At 37.5% G+C, this 20,919-nt stretch overlaps 2 protein-coding genes and 1 long non-coding RNA gene across 6 annotated transcripts in view; 2 read left to right on the forward strand and 1 right to left on the reverse strand.

The window, feature by feature from the left end:
* Positions 1-5,765, forward strand: part of LOC111321534 (angiopoietin-1 receptor) — a 42,074-nt gene extending 36,309 nt beyond the window's left edge. For all 4 annotated transcript variants that reach the window (XM_088729692.1, XM_088729691.1, XM_022924445.2 and 1 more), the window contains 2 exons: positions 117-5,156; positions 5,452-5,765. In XM_088729692.1, the coding sequence (XP_088585818.1) occupies positions 117-282 (166 nt within the window). In that variant the 3' untranslated portion in view covers positions 283-5,156; positions 5,452-5,765. The remainder of the gene's footprint in view (positions 1-116; positions 5,157-5,451) is intronic.
* Positions 5,766-8,992: 3,227 nt separating this feature from the next.
* Positions 8,993-10,434, forward strand: LOC111321558 (uncharacterized). The gene is made up of 2 exons (XR_002693990.2): positions 8,993-9,480; positions 10,304-10,434. It is a non-coding gene; the product is annotated as an uncharacterized LOC111321558 (long non-coding RNA).
* A 2,911-nt stretch (positions 10,435-13,345) lies between these two features.
* On the reverse strand, positions 13,346-20,917 carry LOC111321529 (uncharacterized). Its single transcript, XM_088730057.1, has 6 exons — positions 20,602-20,917; positions 18,594-18,656; positions 18,219-18,301; positions 17,599-17,729; positions 14,772-14,838; positions 13,346-14,150 (listed from the first exon to the last, which is right to left on the reverse strand). Exons 1-6 carry the CDS (start codon positions 20,673-20,675, stop codon positions 14,020-14,022), a joined length of 549 nt encoding a protein of 182 aa, XP_088586183.1. The 5' UTR covers positions 20,676-20,917; the 3' UTR covers positions 13,346-14,019.
* Positions 20,918-20,919: the final 2 nt, after the last annotated feature.

Genomic DNA, 20,919 nt, shown 5'->3' on the forward strand with positions numbered 1-20,919 from the left:
TTGCATTCAGGAGAGGATAGGAAGCGGGAATTCAACACACTGATTTCGTAATTTATTAGACCGTTCCGCTATCCCCTCTCGTTGTTTGTGACAGATTCTCCTTTCTTCTCCGCTAGATATTTACTAATGTTGAATTGCTGGCAAGAGGATCCCAGAAAAAGACCCACATTTGACCAAATGATTGCTTCACTTGAAGAATTGATGGTGAAAGATTCTCCATACTTCAATTTTAATCAACTAGACGAGTCCCATTGCTATTACAACATGGTGGCATCGACATGATAGAATGAATGATCCAATATGGTAAATGAAAGACCAAGCTCCTAAAAATTCAACATACCACAGGATGAAGCACAAATGGAAGCTTAAGAGAGGAACACTTTTTTGAAAATCCCCGGTTGATTTTTGAGCGTTAACTTTATCTATTGGCTCTTCCGCAAACGAGAGAGACCGTGAGACGCGTGCATAAGCCTTCGAAGTGGCCTTTTAACGACACTCTAACACCGATCTTTTTGAAGATCTGATCTTTTTAAAGATTTTTGAAGTGACCGGAATGCCATTTTTTGGAAGTTTGCAAAAGAGCCTCTTTTTGCAAACAATCAAAATTTGTGCCGGTCCAAGTGACAGAGTTTGTTAAATTAGAATGACAGACAACACATCCTTCAACACAGTAATGATACAGCTTTGGACAGATATGAAGACCCTAATGTAAATTTGGAAAACCAAGTACATTGTAAGAAATATCCTACAACATCTCTCTCCTTTCCCTCATTTGAATATAATCATTAGAGATAAAACTTTCAAATCTTTCTAAGCTAAGTTTGAAGTTTGATGTCAGTGTGCACTCGTGACCGGCTCGATTGAATCAATATTTCTTTTAAGCAAGAACAGTTCCTGTTTTCAGTCATAAGTTCTATTTGTGATCAATAAAAGGTCGTACAAATTGAAGCTATCGGATCGTTTACGTGTTACTGTTAGGCTCATAAATCCTGCCCTATCTTATCTATTTTATTCAGTTTTTCTTTTATAGAAGGAATGCACGAAGTAAAAATATTCCAAAAATATGATGATTTAGAATCATTTCAGTGCTTTTTCAAACTGGGCGTAAAACTTTGAACCAGAAAAAAAGTGGTCCGTTTTCTCAACTTCTTATTTACTCTAACAGTCTCAAACCGATTAGGAGTTGACAAGCTGCTTTGTACAAACCACTATCCATGATTCAGTTAATTATTGAGACAATAGTGGCTCCACATTGTCCATTGAGGTAAAACTCAAATGAAAAAATTCAATTACGACCTAAAATTTAGTGAAAATTGTGATATTATTTTAGTGTCCCACGTCTGTAATCAATAGCAAGATTTTAGTCAATTTTTTCCCTTGAGAAAGCGATCTCTTTGCTCAAGTGTAATTTAGACAACAGATGTTCACGGTGAACGTTTTCACTTGAATTTTCCGAAGTTTTTGGTCGTTTTCGAAGCCCGGTAATTCGATTTATTCTCGATCAACGTTGCTTATTTTCCAAAGCTCCTCAATTTAAGCGGAGAAGTTTAGTTTTTTAGTTAATGAAAGCAGGTTTGTTATCAAGTACCTCGGTAAACTTCATTTTGGTCTAACCGCACTTAATTACATAAGCAATAGCGATTGTCTATTAATCTTTGCTCTTTACAAAGAAAATACATAACACACTGAACAAAATTATCTCAAAGGAGGATCGATCGGCTTCGGTTGATTAAGCTTTGGCCTGAAGTTTATGTTCGAGTTTAGATCATGCCCAGTTAGTGAGAGTTTCTGCATCCGTATGCAAGAGGAAAGAGGAAATTGTTCCGGATTCGTGATGAATCCGAAACGTTTTAGTACCGGATTCATTCTGCCGTTTACATGAATGTGGACGAATCCGAAATAAAAACTTCCCGGTTTCGTCGTGTCTCCGGAGATTTTAAATCCGGAATTTAAAGTGGGAACTTTGAATCCGATAACTTTTCAATCCGGAAAGTTTTGTCGTGTAACCGCTTTTTTTCTCGAATCCGGATATTATTTCCACCTGCAATCTTTTGAGTTTGCACCAAAATGGATCTGGTGCTAACACTGCTGGCGGTCTCCGGTTGCCTAATCTTGTTGCAGGTTCAGGCGATAAATTTTATCATGTGTACCGCAGTATTTCTGAAGAAACGCAAATTATTATTGCAAGGAAGTTTAACGTCAGCCACACTTGATCGCCGACGACGTAGACTGCTTGGCATCTGTCCAACTCAAATTTGCCTCAGTGGCATCTGGATCTACTCTAGCCTTTTTTGGGGGAGGCATTTTCACTTTGTCGATCGAACGACGAAACAACACTGGGCTTGGTAACCATTCCATTTCGAATGTCCCCGGAGTTGTCGTTGTGTGTAAACGGTCAGGAATCCGAATATCCTTTCAGTGTAAACGCCTACGAATCCGAATACTCCAAAACTGATGAATCCGGAAACATTTACGAATCCGGAAAACTCTCCTCTAGTGTAAACCTAGTCTTAATAGTTTGAATTTCTCCTCGTGACCGAAATCGTCCGTGATGATATGAACACTTAAAGAACAGCTGCGAAATCTCCGCTACCATACAAGACAAACATTTTTTTTTATATTGAATTTTCCTCAAAAAGCCAATAGCAGATTTCCAAACGAAGATTTTTTTATCCATTTCAGCCAAGTAGCTATGGTAGAAATATTTTGATAATGAAGAAAAATCCATAAAATTCTTCGGTAAGAGCAATTAAATTAATTCATCAAGAAAACGCCTCGAAGCAATGGTGTAAAGCAATTAAAATTCTGAAAAAAGGGGTTCAACGTCAAAAGATCACCCACTGTGAATTTAATATGCCTGTATTGTCACCAACATTTCCAACATTTTTTTTTTCTGACCAAGTAGTTATGTTTTTAAACCAGCGTTGCTTTCATGAGAATGTACTCTTACAGTGAGGTTTAATTTTAAGTTTAGCAGATGCTGTCAGTTATCCTTTTTTCTTCTTTCATCTTAACAGATGGTACACGAACTTACACGCTTTCAGTGCAGCATGACAAATAAACCAAATAAATCTCAGTTCTTTGTTATAAAAACTCAACTTGTAGAAAAAGGCTCTTTATTTTTGTCATTTTAAGATAAAAAAAAAAAAGAACTTTTCGTCGGAATTATGTTAAGATGTGCAGTTACCAAATAAACTTGCCGACGTGGAAGTGAATAGCGGTGAATATTTACCTCCCCGCTTCGACGCTCGTTAAATATCCACCAGTTTCTCCGACACTGACGTGAGTAATTGTTTTACTATGTACAACACAAAAACCGAAAAAATGGGGTTATTTCTGTAAATATGCTGAAAAATGGACGAAAATCAAACTCTTTACGCGCGATTTTGTCTCTTCGGGGGTTAACAGTACTTGCTAATAACCACTTCAGAACTCGCCAATCAGCGCACGCGAAAAGTACTATCATCTATGTGGTATTAATGCTCTGTTTGGTAGAACATTATTTTAAGACAGACAAGTCGACGATGCAGCTAAGTGTCACTTCAAACAGACAATTCTGAGCTGACTTCTCCTCAGCCACCATTCCGCTAGTGTTAACGTACTTTGCCGTTCAAACAATAAGCAATTTTAATATGATTAGATGACCTTGTCACGAAGGTTTAATCTGGAGAAACATTGTATCTCTTTCTGGCGTGTCCCTGTAGGTTTAAGTCATTAGATGGAAAAATTAATGTCAATTTTTGTCCCAGTAAGCCTTTGTTAGATGGTTGCTTATTTCCAAGGTATTTTGTGACGCCCACGGAGACACAGTTTTAAGCCAACTTTCTAAAAATAATTCTGCTTACTAAGCCTAGGATGACAGATCCATCCGCGTGGATAACATACTTTTTAAGGGTTCTTGATTTTTTAAATATTTTGAATTTATTTATTAGACTGAGCCAAATATTTCACGATTTAGTGATCAAAGCAGCAGATATCGGAGTAGTACTCTTTGAGATTAATCAAAAGTGGGAAGTAAAAATACAAGGAATCATTACCGAATCCATTGATGTCCACAGAAGCGTTTCGCTGATTCAAAATTTCCCCTCCCGGGACATAATTTATGTATTTCAGTTAGAAACTGGAATTACCAAACTTTTCGGTCTTCAAAAGCGAAGAAACGTGCTGTTGGTTGCAACCAATTCAAGTTTATTGCTTGGGGCATTTTATAAAAGCAAAATATTTCTTCTGAGTGCTTCGGTTGATAAAAGAAATAAACTTAAATTCAAAGTGTTTACTTTGTATCAAGCAGAGAGAATATTGCTATTCAGGGAAGTCGTACAATGTCAATTCATTTTGGTCACTAATCACTGGCTTATCTATAAACAGATGTTAAATGAACTCTTCAAAAGAGTCAAAATGAAGTTTAAATTTGTTGTGGTATGTTTCATTCACTGATATTCATGGAAAAGTCATCAAAAGAGACGAAACGAGAAGACCTGTTTAATTCGTCCGGTTAAAAAAACAACTTTAAAACCTCCCAAATAAAGGGCGTCTTCAGTGAAACCTGTGTAACACCTGCTTCGATTAAATTTCCAATTAGCCGAAAAACTGCAAAGAATAAAGGAAGTCCAAACTGTTTGGCCAAAACGATTTTCTATTCAAAACAAAAAAAAAAAAACCACGAAGCTCGCGGTTGAATTTAATTACTCGTGGCATTCGTTGTTGTGAAAACTCTTACATCAACGTGTTCAACGCCCCTACGGTCATTTAAGGCGGAGTTAAAAGAACGAATCAAGTTAAAGTACCGCAAATTACAGTCCAGGCCGTGTTATAAAATTTCTTCGGCAAATCACAATCCTCACTTCAAATCCGCCGTCACCTCGTATGCCTCAAGTCCCACTGAGCCGTATAACAAAATACACACAAGTAAAATGAAGACGCTTTTTGTACTCCCTCTGGCCACAATGGTTTTATTCTTGGTTACATCTCATGGAGAAGAGTATGAGAGGTTTAAAGACTTTGAGGATGAATCCCAAGACTACGTAACTGACAGAGTTAAGGAGTGGCGTCAACGACAGCAGCTGAGGAGTATGTTTGATCCAAACTGTCTTGTTTGGACTCGAAGAAACTCCAACTGCTTCAATGGAAAGAAACGTAGCTATGACAGCAGACAAGTAGGTCTTCTCTAGTTAACAAGAAAAACTTGAGATTTATATATCATGAATGCTTTGTGTGGGATGAGACATTTCCTGAAAACTACGAATCATACCAATTAGAGAAAATGAACCGTAAGTTATTGCAGTCACTGCAAACCGCAAACCTTTCTTCCACGAATTAAGTGTAAGTGCAAGTGAAAACAAAACGGTCACAATAACCTCGGGCGTTAGGAACTGTTTTAGATATTTTGGAACGGTTAAACATACCGGGTCTACAATTAATATTAACGTTGTTTCATATTGTTTCCAACAGGGTCGTTTGGGCAGTACAGACAACAGCGCGCTTGAACAGGCTGACTACTATGAATGACTGACGCCACTTCTTTTGCCCCAAAAAACTACGAATACAGAACATTTGGATAAATTTAGCACATCAGCTGTAGACTATCAATTGAATAATCTATGCTGAAATCTATAATAGAATGCTGTCTTAAATAATAGATAATCATGTAAAGCGATAAAATAGCTAAGAGGCGAGGTTGCCATTTATTAATCTTATGTCAGGTAAAGCCAGCTAACTCTTCCTCTTTGTAATCCAGACATTGCAGATTAAAAAAGTTACTACGATCTGTTTCAGTTTCTAATTTCTTCGTGAACGATGTAGACTTATCACTAGCTATAGAATTATTTCCTGGACTGTTTGAACTTCTTCCCTTTGTGTCTACAGATGCTAAGCATTTTGATAATTTTCACAGATATCTTTAGCACAGATATACTTAGCTATCTCGAGAAATTAATATAGAGGTGAAATGTTTCGTTCCACTACGTGGTGCATTTTGGAAGTGAAATTGATAATTTTGCTCGAGTTTTCAGTCCACTCGTAACTGGACAGAAATCCGCTGATGAGAACGCTCTTACAACAAACGCTGTGAACGAAGGGGAGAAGTTTCACTATGTTTTCAAATTGCATTTGACTGGCTGAGGAAGTAAGGCAAGTTTCTTGACCAATCAGAGAGTATCGAAGAGATTAAAAAGTGTGAAAATTATTCTTTCCATCGTCACAGGAGTCGAAGTTTGCCATCAGTAGAAGATGACCCTGAATCAAACGTTACCATCGCTAAGCTAGAGGCTTTCAGAGTCCAAATTTATGAATTTGAGTGGAATTTGACTCGCGTCTTTTTTGACTCAGCAGTCTCTTGAATAATTTAGGAAAACGCTGCACTCTCGTGCGAGCTGATGCATAAATTTCAAATCAGATTTTTTTATGCAAACAACTTAAAATAACCCTTTGACGGTAACGTTCGCCTATCCCCCCTCCCCCACCCCCTTCAATCAGCTTTTGTTAAACTTTTGAAAAGGGCTGGATTCTCAAGGTTGATTAATTCGGGGTGGACATCATCACAGCCTTCTATTACTCCCTTATCATCAGCGCCAGGTCCATTTTGGACAGTTCATTTGTTAACTGCTTTCTCATACAACCTAGTCAATTAAATAACATTGTTTTCACAACAGGAATGATTAGCAAATACGGATCGTGGTATTTGTATCAAACTCTGGTTTAGGTCTGGAAAACACACAATTTTGACAATTGTATTTTCCTGCCTGAGCAGCACAAATATTAGCACATCACATATTATGTTATTTATTATTATTATCATTATCAAATGTTATTAGCGTATCACATATTATGTTATTTATTATTATTATCATTATCAAATGTTATTAGCACATCACATATTATGTTATTTATTATTATTATCATTATCAAATGTTACCACAGCAGCAGGCCTGATTCTTGTATCTGTTCTTCTAGCAATGATTTTTCAATCTTTTAGACGAGGATTGAAATCAATTAAGGCTACCATTAAATTGTTATTCACCACTAAAGGATCATGCTTCCACTGCATGTTAAAAAAACATTTTTTTTCGCTCCGAATCTTTAGTTCCCTTGTAGACATTTCTTGCCTTGCCTTCGCCGCGTTGAGCTTTAATGTTCTCCTGTCTCGCAAAACGAATGAATTATAGTTTTATGCATGTTGGAAGCGGTTTTAAATGCAATTGTTTCTGAATAACTCTTAAATGGATACAGTAATGTATTACAATCGGAACGAGAAGTAGGCGGGCGAAAACTGAGACTAACACCATTGACAGACACCGAGGGAGACAGTTAAGAACCGAGAGACAAAGAAGAACACTTGAGCAAAGGCAATGATCGCGTAAAAATGGCACCAGAGCCATTCAGGCGACCCTGTAAATTTGTTTCACCATATTCATACTTTTAGCTGTGCCGATCGGACGAGAACTCTTTTGTAATTAATGTTTGAACAGCAATCAAGAAACTTGAGTTGCGTTTAGGCCGGCGCCTAAGTATGTCGTGACAAATTGTCTTAAACCACCTGCCGTGTCTAATTTTCGTGAACGGAAATGGTCAGAATACTTTGTAAAACGGTTAATTACCTCGAAAAAAAAAAGTGAATTAAAATGATAATCAGAAAATCAGAATTAAAGTCTTATGCTATGCGATGTTATGAATATGTCAGAGTTTAAGGAATAACAAACTGCTTTTCCTCGGGAATTTCGCAACTGTTGGCGGAAGTTTGCTATTCCAGCATATATCTCATAAATTACCCCTGGTGTGTTAGGCTTCTTTGCTACGAATACTTCGATAGCTTTTTGTTCAGGTTTTTAGGTCACTAAGATAGAAAGATAAAAAGACAAAAAGCTGGCTAGCTGAAGTGATCCTCCAGACTCTTGTTCACACAGAATTATTTTAACAACAGCTCCAAAGTGGCGAAACCATTTTGAGTCTCCCCAGGTCAGGTCAACCCGAGTCTATCACTTAATGGAGGGGTGGCCTTGGGAGGGCTTCACTTGATAAAGCGGTAAATTTACTTCTCCACTTGAGTCGTACTAGTTCTCCCCAGTAGTTATAACTCGGTCTATATAAATATTACAAAATTTACTTATGCGGGCAATGCAATTTTGCCATGTTGAAGCCCAGAATGATTGTTGGAGTTTAAGTCGACGAATTTTGAAAGAATAGTCAACGCCCCTTTTTGCATAAGTATTCGTTTCATCATGCGATGCTCTCTTCCACCTTACAGATGGATGCATAGGCCAGATGCTATTTAGGCGTTTGTAAAACGGATCGGAGTCGAAAGGGTTTTTGTCTGTTTTTTTGTTTGTTTTGTTTGTTTTGTTTTGTTTGTTTTTCGTTGTGTGTGTGTGTGTTTTTTCTTTCTTTTTTTTTTTTGTCTTTCCCAAAGATGTCTATCTTTTATAGCCTACGGTTAATACTTACTCCACAAAATGTGTCCCTTAGAGCTCCTATCGTCCATGATTCGATTATTGATTAGAACCCGGTTGTATCGACTGGATAAATCTTTATCCGTTAGTGCAGAGCATTGTATGAACACATATCCGCTGGATAGCAGTTAGATAGCGTTAACCGCCCTTCGGACAATTAGCCCCAGACGTTCTTCTTTCACGCAGTTACGAAATGGAGAACAACGTATAAGTAAAAAATAGTAAAAAGGCAATGTAAATTTTAGAACCACTTCAGCCCCACGTGTGATGATTTCAGGTTAAAATTGAACCCCATACATAAACTAACATTTATTATAATTGTATATGTAAATTAGTTCCCTTTTAGGTTGGATTTTAGTGTATTACAAAATTTGTACACCTTTGCAATTCAGCTTCCAGCTGCTATTAAGATATTCTTAATAAACTTCTATCTATTTATCTATCTATCTATCTATCTATCTATCTATCTATCTATCTATCCATGATACTATCCGGCCTATCACTTGTAAAGAGCGAGTAGTAAAACCTTTTGAATTAGAGGAAACTTACGTTTTAACCATATTGACGTTAATTGACGGTCGGGTCTACAGAGTGAATTACAATTTAGACGACTTGAATCGTTTTAGTGCTTTTCATCTTGAAAGAGACGCTTTGGTTCCTAAATGACTGTTTGGAGAAGGAAAACAAAAGTAATAGCACTTGGCAGCTGTGTTTTCATAGGCTTTCCAGATATAAGCTATTTAAACGGACTTCACTAGTTGCTCGAATCACTGAACAGCGTTGGTTTGTAACACCCGGGGCCAAACAGAAGATGTTCCAATACAAATTTCTCGTCCTTTGTTTCTTCGTTTCTTTTATACTATTGGCTTTATGCCTCGAGCAAGAAGGCCCAGTTAGTCAAGAACTGAACGACGAAAGCTCTTTGGACCTCAGAGAATTAAGAAGAAGAAAGTTTCCTAAGCGAAGTTATAACCAAATGTGTAGAAGTATACGCTGGGCTAGGTTTCGGAAGTGTTCTTCACGTTAGTTGTAACAGGTAATGTACTACTACGGTAATTTAATGAGTTTAGAGCAGTACTTGGCTTTTGAGCCTTACACATGCAAATTAATTTCTAACGCCCTGAGTCGTGTTGCATTTTTCGAGAGAATTGATGAAAATGTTTGTACTTTAAAATTTCCGGCTGTTTTGTTAAATTCATATCAACCTGAAAAGTGTCTCGTAGTGAAAGATTTATACGGGAAAGAAATGTTGGAGAGATATCTTAAATAGATGAGAATCGTTACCTGGAATGATGGCACAGCATATTTCTTTGTCGAGCAACTATAAAATTCGGTTTTATTTTGATTTGTCTCTTCTCTATATTTGAGCACCCACCGAAAGCTAGCCAAAAAAAAGAAAAACAGCGAACAAAAAAACCAAAAAAATCAAAAGGAAAGAGGGAGGGAAAGATAAATAGATTAATAAATGGTAGTAGTATCGCGTGATCAACTCAAGATGTGCTTGATTCATGCCGGCGGAGTGCGAATTCACTGAAGAGGCAAACAGCTTGTCTTCATGAAATTATGTTTCCTTTGAACTCAATTTTATTTTGTTAATTACTCGTGTTCAATGGAATCGGAAGTGACATTTCCGTCAGGGTAAAATGGCGGAAATTGAAATCTAGGAGTTTCCGAAAGGGAAAAATATATTTTCTGACAACGAAATGTGTAGGTGGGGAAACTATAAGAGGATTTGTAAAATTAAAAAAAAAAACTACACTTAACAACACTTCGACGACTAATAAAAGTGTTTATAATTTGTTGCGTGAGTTTTCCCACGTCTTTAATTAACAGCTATAAACCTCTCTTTTCTTTTGCAGGCTTCATTGATCAAGTCGGCGAGACCAAAGTTCATTATTCAGTATTCCGGATAATTCTTCAGTAACACTCAAAAGGCAAGATTGGCTTATGTATCATGGCGAAGAAATTAAAAACCTTTGTTAAACTTCGAGCAATTGCGAGTGATTTAGAGATCAAAATATGCTTATTCACATACGATCCTGAAAACAATACCCTTGAGACGTTTTCATTCTCAGGTATCAGGAATCTCACGTGACATCTTGTTATCTTACTGAAATGATAACAACCAACTCCTTTCGCCTACCATTTCCCAAGAGCGAAATCGCATTGCTTTCAAAAGAGAAGATGCTCCAATCACACGCAATCGCACTAACCGCAATAAATTTTTTCTGGTGAGCCGTTGCAAATTGAAATCCGAAACTGGGAAAATTTTGGTAAGACCATGGCAAGATTGCATGGATCCGAGTCTAGTTTAAATTTTTCACTCGTTAGAGATCTCCAAGCACTTTGGTCATCACAAATTGCTTGATAATTTTTGGGATGGAAAGCCGTTACAACATTTAAAAGTCATGAAAGAAGAAAACCGAAATCTGAATGATCTAAAAGAAAACAATTTATCAAAAGAAATGGAATTACTTCCGCAGTAATGATAGAAAAGGCCCCCCTTCCCCAAATTAAAAAAGAAAAAAAAAATGCTTAGGGCATGCAAACACCATTTATCCTTTTCGGATTAACAAAAGGGTCACTTTAAATAAGCTGCATGCTCAGGCTAAATGTATTTCAACTTGTCAGCCCAGTAGCCTTCCTATCTTCTAGCGCCGTCTCGTCGGAAACTATGATAGCGAGTTAGATTTGCACATCCTCAGCTTGAGTATAGTTGAAGCCATGATGACCCGATCTACGAATTTTAAGTTCTTAAGGTTAAAAAAGTTAAGGTTCAAGGAGATTCCATAAATCCTCGAAATGGTACGCTGGCCTCTTGTTTTAAGTGTTATTTCTTTTTTTTTCTTTTCAAACGCGATTCTTTAATGAACCGTGGCTTCTAGAATGTTTTGTTTGTTTCCTTGTAAGTCTTTATGTTTCCAGCAAATGAGGTTAACAAAGCAACACTGCAACCTCTTGCTTTACCTTATTTGAACTAAAAAACGATTTCAGAGACCCCGATATCTTCCCGAGAGTTGAAAAAAAAAAATGTCCAAACAGCACAAAGCCACCTTGATTCTAGACAGTGTACGATGGCTCTGAACCATATATGAAAGATTTTTTAAAAAGCTTGGTTCAAAGATAAATGTTTATATGCTGATTGCAACACATGGATAAGAAATGACGGGCACCGAACTCGTTTTTGAGTTACAGGCACATCATCAAACGATAAAACATGCAACTCTCCATATTCTCTTTGTTTGCAGTCCAGACAAATCTGGAAAGCCAAAGGTACTCAAGTGCAATAACGCTTGGCTACCTAGTTAAAAATGCCTAACTTGTGAAATGCTATTTTAACTAATCTGGATGCTTGCAACGATGCATTAAAGGGATTTATAAATTGTTCCACATGGAAAAATCAAGTCCCTCGTGATTTCAAATGTCATGTGAACTTGCTTTTCAGTGAAGTCACAAAACACGTGTTAGTAGTAACTGTTACACCGCAAAATGTAATAATCGCCGCAAAATGTGATAATATTCGCCGCAAAATGTAATGATACTGACGCAAAATGTAACAAATCATTCAACGGAAAAAGTAATCACTTTTCAACACGAAATGTAATAACTTCTTTAACGCATTGTGTAATAACGCAAAATGTACTAGCTTTCGAATGATTTGTATTCTCTTAACTTAATTGTGTTACCCATCGTAGATTACATGAATCAAATTGAAGATTGTCAGGTTTCTTGGTAAACTCTAAAGGCAGGCTTACCTCGCTTGTAAATCAATACTAAAGTATCTTTCAATTCGTTCACTTTGGGGATTCTTTCAATGATTACAAGTTATTTCGCCTTTTCTATTTCAAGAGGATGTGACGCAAACTTCGTTCTGCTAACATCGTTTTCGTGATACATATACTCATAGTTAACTGTTTAATCATAAAAATATACATAATCACTTTTTACGACGCCAAACAATAATTCTTTAGGGGTGAACGTGCCCAATACTGGGGATTGTTTTCAGGCAAGTAGAAACACTCCAGCACTTATTAATTAACAGCAATTAAGCAAGTGAGCACAGGCCAAAACGGTTAAAACCTACCAAACATTTCCTCGTCATTCACATGCTAGTATTTGAACCCTGACATCCTTGAGGAAGTTATATGACAAACGTTGCATGTGTATCCTTATATGCGTCTGCCCTTGCGAGATGTTTTCTGCTGACCCTCCCCTCCCCTCCATAAGCTAATTATGTTGGTGCGAGAGAGAAAAATCATGTTGTATGGACTTGTTTAACTATTTACGAGTGAATAAGAATGATAAGGGTCAAAGAGGGAAGGTTGTTATAGTGCTTACACTTGGTAAGATTTTATCGTTTGTTTAAGACTGTTCGTCCAGTTTCTACGTTAACTTAGTCCTCTTTTTCCACCCAGGAACAAACTGCGTAGCGATGCATAGTAACTTCGTTCAAGAAATAAGCGGAGCCGCATTTAATCGGAGGAGTTGGGTTGGTTAATCTTTACTCTATTAAAGGTATCCCTAACTCTATTAAAAGGTATTACATTGTGCATCAGAAAAGTTATTACATTTCGCGTTGAAAAGTTATTACATTTTGCCTCAAGTAATTAATTACATTTTGCGTCGAAATTATTACATTTTGAGGCAGTATTACATTTTGCGGCGTAACAACACGTTTTCTTAAACGAAGTAAATTTGCAAACCTCAATCCCAGAGGTTTTTGCGACTTAAATGCTACAAAGACTGCGTAAATGATTCTCCCGCCTTTAGGGTTGACAATCTTACACCGTTAGTTATTTAACAAATTCCAAAGTCAGGTGACCTCTTCCCTTTTATTTTCCGATTTGCATATGACCTATACATTCTTAAAAGGCAGACTTCAAAACACATCCTTGAAAGCCTTTGAAAAATACTAAAAATGATTTTATTCGGTAAGGAGTGTACTGCATAATGCCCCAAGGCTGTAGAACAACATATATCTGTGTTGTGGGCCCTACCGCCCTCGAAATGTGATCCAGATATTCCGGGGCTCCAGACAGTGGACCAACAGAGCCCTGTGCTGAGTAATAATAATGGTGGCGGGTTCCTTGACTCTGGCCAACCCGTATTTGAACAAAACTCCTCTTAATGAAAAAAGTCTCAATAGTAAAATATTACAGTCAAAGTCCATGCAATATTTACATAACGGCTCGAGCTAATTTTTAGATCTTTATAGCTTGTGCACGCTTAGTAATTTTCAGTGTGCTTGGTAGTATGAATTTCAGCCGTCTCTTCTCTTTACCCCAAGGGGGGCGCGGGAAAGAGACAGCTGAAATTCAGACTGTGTGCTTAGAAAATATAAATATCTATTTACAATTAAATACCAATAACACTTAAACCATCAACATCATTCTGAAGATGAGACTTGCTCTAAAACATGATCATTTGACGAGAAACCAAAGTTTCACTGTGAACTTTTGGTGAATCAGTGTGAATCTCTGAATCATAAATACACACTGTGTAGCATTTTACTGTCTCTGCTTCAAAATTCCCAAAGACGCCTTTGGTATCAGTTGCATCATATACAGTGTACATTCTAAATATGCCACAGACAGGTACAGCACTTGACAGGTTCATAACAAACACCACGTCTTTCTCGTCGATTGAGAACAGAGTCAGGCCACAGATAGTTCAGCAACCAAAATGGCAGCATGATGATAAGAAATCCTAACAAAAAGTACAAGTAAAACACTTCAATCAGTTTAAATGACCACAAGATGACTGTCTGCATTATTAGGTCCTTTAGAGTGGGGCACTTTGAAATTTTACTCATATGTAGTGCCTTGTAACTGAGCACTGCTTCTGTGCATGTAACAATTCAAACCTATGAAAGTGTAGTGCAATTATCCGGGTGAGTGTATTCCTGAGAAGGACTGTTGTCGGTGGTGATGACTGACATTTCATCAACCTGTGCAGAAGTCATCATCAGGAGTCAAAGAGACTCTGATGATGACTTCCACAAAGGTTGTTGAAATGTCCTACTCAGGAATAAACTCACCTGGACAATTGCACTACACTTTCACATGTTAACCCCAGCTTCAAACCATTTTCTGAATTCAAACCTATTTTGCACATTTTTTTGCAATAACCTTAATCTAATTGGTCCTATCTCAGTTCTGAAATTCTTTAGTAAAAGTACATCTGTTTTCACCTCTTCTACAAGGATAAAGAGAGATCCAATCCAGTAAAAAATTCTGCAAGCTTTCAATTCTCCCCCTGAACTGTTTGAGTCAAAGCTTTTAAAGTTAAAAAAAACAAAACAAAACACATATCTTTCCATGTGCCTACCAGTTGAAAGAACTGAGAAAATTCCAAATGAAAGACACAAAAAGTACAACTCAGGTGAAAACACTTTCTGAAAAACAAACAGATAACATGCAAATCAGTAACACTGAAATACAGTTCTGGGCTGTATAATATAATAATAATAGCAATAATAATAATAATAATAATAATAATAAAATGGAGGGCATCATCTACTTAGCTCCATAGCGGTGCTATATCTACCTAGGGAGAAAGGAGGACGAGGACTATGAGCCATTGAGCAAGAGTATAAGCTGATCAAGATCAAAGCAGCAGTTAAACTCTATGAAAGTCCAGACCCCAAGATGAAATCTGTGCAACAGTTTGAAGAATGTGCTATAGTCAAGCGATTCACCTTTCTTATCACTGACGTGAAGAAGTTTGCACAAGAACTGGATACAACTCTGAAACTGAATACCACTGAACCATCATGTAGCCCAACAGAAGAACCAGAGATAACTACCAAAGATCTGCACATCAAGAAGTATATAAAGAAAGTTGTAAATGAGAAACTGGTCAAAAAATTTGAAGATCAACAGTGGCAAGGAAGCCTTTTAAAAGCAAGATGGCAAGATGATCAACTGAGCCATGAAAATTGTTTTGCATGGCTCAATAAATGGCAATGTGCTCCTACCCACCTCATCATTATCGCAGGCATCACGAAACTGTACGAACAGCTCACACCAACAAAGGTCTACATGGCCCACAAGACTGGAACAACAGACAAGAACGATGTCAAATGTAGAATGTGTGGCAAAGGTCCTGAGAGCATGGTACATGTACTTGCTGGATGTCCATCATTAACTCAGTCCAAGTACTTAGAAAGGCACAATTTTGTTTTTAAAGTGTTCTTTGAGATGCTCAGACCTAGAGCTCACTGATAGTACTCCGCCATGGTTCTCAGATGTGAAGCCCAAACGTCTTTATAAATCACCTGATGCTGAGGCATACTGGGATGTACCAGTATATGCTGATCATACATATGTACGATCTAATCATGTGGATGCACATTTCATTAACCACAAAAACAAGAAGGTACTTATGGTGGAAATGAGCTGCCCTTGGATCAACAACAGAGACAAGAAAGACAAAGAAAAGACCAAGAAGTATGGAGTACTTAGACTTCAGCTGACAAAACAACACCCAGGATACAAGATCTCACAAGTAAACATCATTATAGATGTACTTGGAGGATGGTCTAAAGCTATGGAAACTGAAATGAAGGGCATCTTTGGTACAAGATACAAAGAAATATTGCTGAGAATGCAAAATGCTGTATTAAGTAGCACTCTGAACATTGCAAGAACATTTAAACTGGTTACATTGTAAGAACTTTAAGGACATTATAATTTGGTTTTTATGAATAGTACTTTATGATCATTTTAAGTTAACGATATTTTAAGAGCTGAACAGTACATCATGAACATTTAAAAAAAAAAACATCTTAGTATTAGGCCAATTAACACTTTTATTGTTTTATATTGATCATTTATATTTAAGAAGCATTAGATATTACTATAGTTAACAGTCCTGTCATGCAGATAGGCTACAAATTTTTGCCCTATCTTGCTTAGGTCACTAGCATCCAAAAGTGTATACTGCATAATAATAAGGTAAAGCAGCAGGCCCAAGTTATAGAAATGAAGCAATGGGAAGAAAAAGAACAGCATGGAAGATAACCCAAAAGATTAAGGGAAACAGATGTTGATGATTATAAAACCAATCAGTGGCTCAGAAGTACGGGACTGAAAGCTGAGACAGAGGGACTGATAATTGCAGCCCAGGACCAAAGCCTGCCTACCAAGTCTTATTTTGAAAGGATTGTTAAAGATGGTAGCAGTCCACTAAGAATATGCCACAAGCATGAAGAAATGGTAGATCACATCATATCTGGCTGCCAGGAACTCACAAAAACTGATTATCTAGAGAGGCACAATGAGGCAGCTGCATATATTCATTGGAAGGCGTGCCAGCATTACAATGTTGAAGTCCCAGACAGGTGGTATGAACATAAACCTGAGACAGTTACCGAGAACGAATAGGTCACAATTCTCTGGGATATGCAGATACATACTGATAGGGAACTGTCAGTAAATAACCCTGATATATAGTGATAAAGGACCTTGCCAGCCAATGTTGCAAACTTATAGAATGATGTATCGGTACCATCCAACAGAAACACCTCAACAAAAGTCATTGAGAAGCTTTTAAAATACAAAGATCTTGAGATTGAAATCACGACAATGTGGGGAATGAGAACAGACACTGTGTCGGTTATTATTGGTGCGCTAGGACTTATTAGAGAGGGAATGGACCAGAACTTAGGAAAGATCCCTGGAGCCAGTAACATTAATGAGCTGTAAAAGATCATCCTCCTTGGAACGGCGCACATACTGAGATGGTTTCTGTCCATCAAATAAAAGAGTCCCCTGGCACCCCAGGAGCAAGGATTGGCCACGGTTCTAGGAGACTGAAGAAGCTAATAATAGCACTGTAAACTATAATAATGATAATAATAATATAACTACTATTATTATAACATTATAGTATTTCATCCAAGTCAGAAAAGATGTCTGTGTACAAAGCCTTGTAAACTGCCAAAATTTCCATCACAAGAAAACCTTTTGCCTCCTTGCCATTGTACAGCTAAATGATAACAACACCAACTTAGAACTACTGCAGTGCTCAGTATTTCATGAAGATGACTTCGTATTGTGCCCTCTTGACTTACTTATAAAAAGGACTAAATTAATTAAAAGATAAAAGACTTTGGTTTAAAAGTTCTCAACTTTTTTCTGATTTCAATACTCACACAATCCTCCGTGGCTAAAGTTGAGGCAAACAGGACCATGCCAAGAATTAGAGAACCAAATCCAAAGAAATGAAAGGCAATCTTTAGCTGCCAGGGAACTGGTTCCATTATTGCAAAGAGAAATGTGAAGGCTGAAACACATATTAAGTATGTATTAAATGATAGACTCACAATGCCATATCTTCTAGGCTTTATTTTGTATCATATAACATTATAAATTATAAGCAATAAGTCATAATTTGACAAAAAGTTGTCTTGGAGACTTGTAGTTCAAATGATAGTGGAACCCATGTAGTAAGCAAAAGACAAAGGTAAAGTCTGTTTACGAGCCTAGTGGCCCTTTAGGCCGGTGCTTAACTCCGGTTTCTAAGCAAAAGACAAAGACAAAGAAAAAACACTTCTGGTTTGCTCATTTTTTTTCAACAGTTTCTCTAGTCCTTTCATTCCAATCAATTTTTTTAACTAAAAATTTGAACTAATGCACTGTTGACAAAATTTCCCAAACTCTTGAACCCTCATCACTTTTGAACTGAAATACTTTGACTCAAATCCAAAGTACAAACTAAACAATCACTTCTACACCTTCTGTGAACTTACAAAAAAGTTTGATATTTCCTTACCTAACATTGCAAATGTGAAAACAATTCCTGCTACAGTGATGTTTAACAGAGGCTCATCACAGTACCCATTACCGGTATTCTCTCTACCATGATGCAAAAAAAAATTTATATACTGTATTTAAACTGACCAGAATACAAAAAGAATCATGAATTTCAGAGAGGTTTAAGGCACCCAGGTACATGATACAAAAAGATAATTTTGAAGTTGTAAGTAAGTTGAGAAAAACATTCAACTGGCTGGCTCTAAGATGAGGTCCTAATTCCATAATTTTGTTTACACTGCACCAGGATCAGCTGATAACAATACTATACCAATAAAAATGATAGTAAATGGTTGATGATTTGACTAGACCTACATGCGAGTCTGTTACTTACACATGAATGACATACAGCTGTGGTATAATAAACAAAAGAGCGAAAAGTATCACAGTGATTCTCCTGTTGAGAGAGGAAATACTTTTGGTCATATTTCAGCCAAATACTTGAACCATGATTCATTAAAATTTTTATAATTACTCAGTATGTGTTTTAGATGCACATACTCTTACTAGTTAAGGATTACTTGACTACTACACCTTTTTTTTTCAAATAAGGAAATAACTAAAAATGCAGAACTTTGCTCTTATAAAGAAGAAACAGAAAACATGACTTAGGTGTTTCTCTCTACTTTGTGAGTGCTCTACTGCTTGCTAAAAGTTTTATGATGGAACTGAGCAGGCTTCTTATTTGAAGAAGGGACAGTGTGGGACAGTGTGGAGCAGTGTGGGACAGTGTGGGACAGTGTGGGACAGTGTGGGGCAGTGTGGGACAGTGTGGGACAGTGTGGGACAGTGTGGGGCAGTGTGGGACAGTGTGGGACAGTGTGGGGCAGTGTGGGACAGTGTGGGGCAGTGTGGGACAGTGTGGGACAGTGTGGGGCAGTGTGGGACAGTGTGGGACAGTGTGGGACAGTGTGAGACAGTGTGGGGCAGTGTGGGACAGTGTGGGACAGTGTGGGGCAGTGTGGGACAGTGTGGGGCAGTGTGGGACAGTGTGGGACAGTGTGGGGCAGAGTGGGACAGTGTGAGACAGTGTGGGGCAGTGTGGGACAGTGTGGGACAGTGTGGGACAGTGTGGGACAGTGTGGGACAGTGTGGGGCAGTGTGGGGCAGTGTGGGACAGTGTGGGACAGTGTGGGCAGTGTGGGACAGTGTGGGACAGTGTAGTCTGATCATCTGGGTGAATGTAGATCCTGAGAGGGAATATAGTCAGTAGTAGTGAATGATGTTTTGACCACCTGATCATGAGCAAAGTCATCATCATCATCAGAGACAAAGATACATGAGATGTTTTCAGACATCCCTTTTTGAAACATCTCACTCATCCTATGACCCTTCAATATCTGCATTGCCCAGAAACCAATTACTACATCAGTTACACACAAACATCAAAGGCAAGGATGAACCATAGAACAGACAGGGAGCAGTTGGAGAGACTGGCAGAAACCTTATAACAAGAATCACTGAACACAGGTAAGTGATAAGAAAAGACAATGTCACTGCTGAACATCATTGAACCACACTATTACCTGGGACTCTGTGTAAAATGACCTAACCTACAGCACTAACTATTTTCAACCACTGACTCTAGAAAGCAGGTTTACCAAATAAGAACAGACTCCCCTTAACAGGTATCAACTACTTTGGCACCATACAAACGACTTATTCATGACATAAACATCCCGAACAAACCAAACAGAACATCCTAACTTTACTAAAAGATTGAAACATCTACTGACCAATCATGACTGACTTATGCCACTTAAGTCTTGAAACCAATAACACCGTGGCTTAGTTGTTGTTAGTTGAATGTAAAACTATGTCTGGTTTGTTTAAATTGATGGGTCAGTTTAAAACTGACCCATCGGTTTAAACAAACCAGACATAGTTTTACATTCAACTAACAACAACTATTCACTTGACTCTGATGAGGATTTCTCATCAGTTTAGTGAAACATCAGGCACTATTTATTCTTTTCCCACGAAACAATTAGTGGTGAATACCTTGCTGAGTGTATAAATGTAAGAAGTTAATTTAGCAGCATGCATTTACTGGTCATCGGGCTAGTCATTATAATTTATACACCTCATTAATACAGACTTATTTTTCGTAAAGTTTGAGGTTCTGTAAATCCCTCAAAAGCTTGGATATACTAAACGTTAAAGAACAACATTCATCATTATTCTAAATGCTGTCTAATCATCCAGCGGAGTGCAAGATCTTCGTGTCGGACACGACTTAACTTTGGATATAACTAGCTTCTTAAGACTATCAAAGTGTATTCATTATAATTACATGTATTATTAGATTTTAAAAAATCATTACACAATTCCTAAGTACTTACACTTTTCCTCGCGTATCTTTAGGAAACCACCTTGTAAAATGGTAAGCACAATGAGCCACAAAGTAATACCACATTTTCACCTGACGTAGCTTTATCTGTCGTCGACTGGCTCTGAAGATTAAATCCACAGATTGCTTCTTTGATCAAAATGTCGACAAATCTATATCTGACCACAGAAAGCGTAAGTATCGCCTTTATAGACTTTTCATTTCTTGAAAAAATAGATTTCTCAAACAATCGCTCTTAAATATTTTGGTTGCTCAGGAATTATTTACGTTCTCATAGAGACAAAACAATCCCGGAACTTTGCCACCATGC

This window comes from Stylophora pistillata, chromosome 8 (assembly GCF_964205215.1).
Source record: "Stylophora pistillata chromosome 8, jaStyPist1.2, whole genome shotgun sequence".
NCBI lineage: Eukaryota > Metazoa > Cnidaria > Anthozoa > Scleractinia > Pocilloporidae > Stylophora > Stylophora pistillata.

Excerpts from the sequence above, each read along its gene's own strand:
- LOC111321529 (XM_088730057.1), bottom strand. The coding sequence starts at position 20,675 with ATGTGGTATTACTTTGTGGCTCATTGTGCTTACCATTTTACAAGGTGG. Across the intron at positions 17,730-18,218 it reads TTTCACATTTGCAATGTTAG|CCTTCACATTTCTCTTTGCA; the intron begins GTAAGGAAATAT and ends TATGTGTTTCAG. Across the intron at positions 14,151-14,771 it reads TTTCTCAGTTCTTTCAACTG|GATTTCTTATCATCATGCTG; the intron begins GTAGGCACATGG and ends ACTTTTTGTTAG.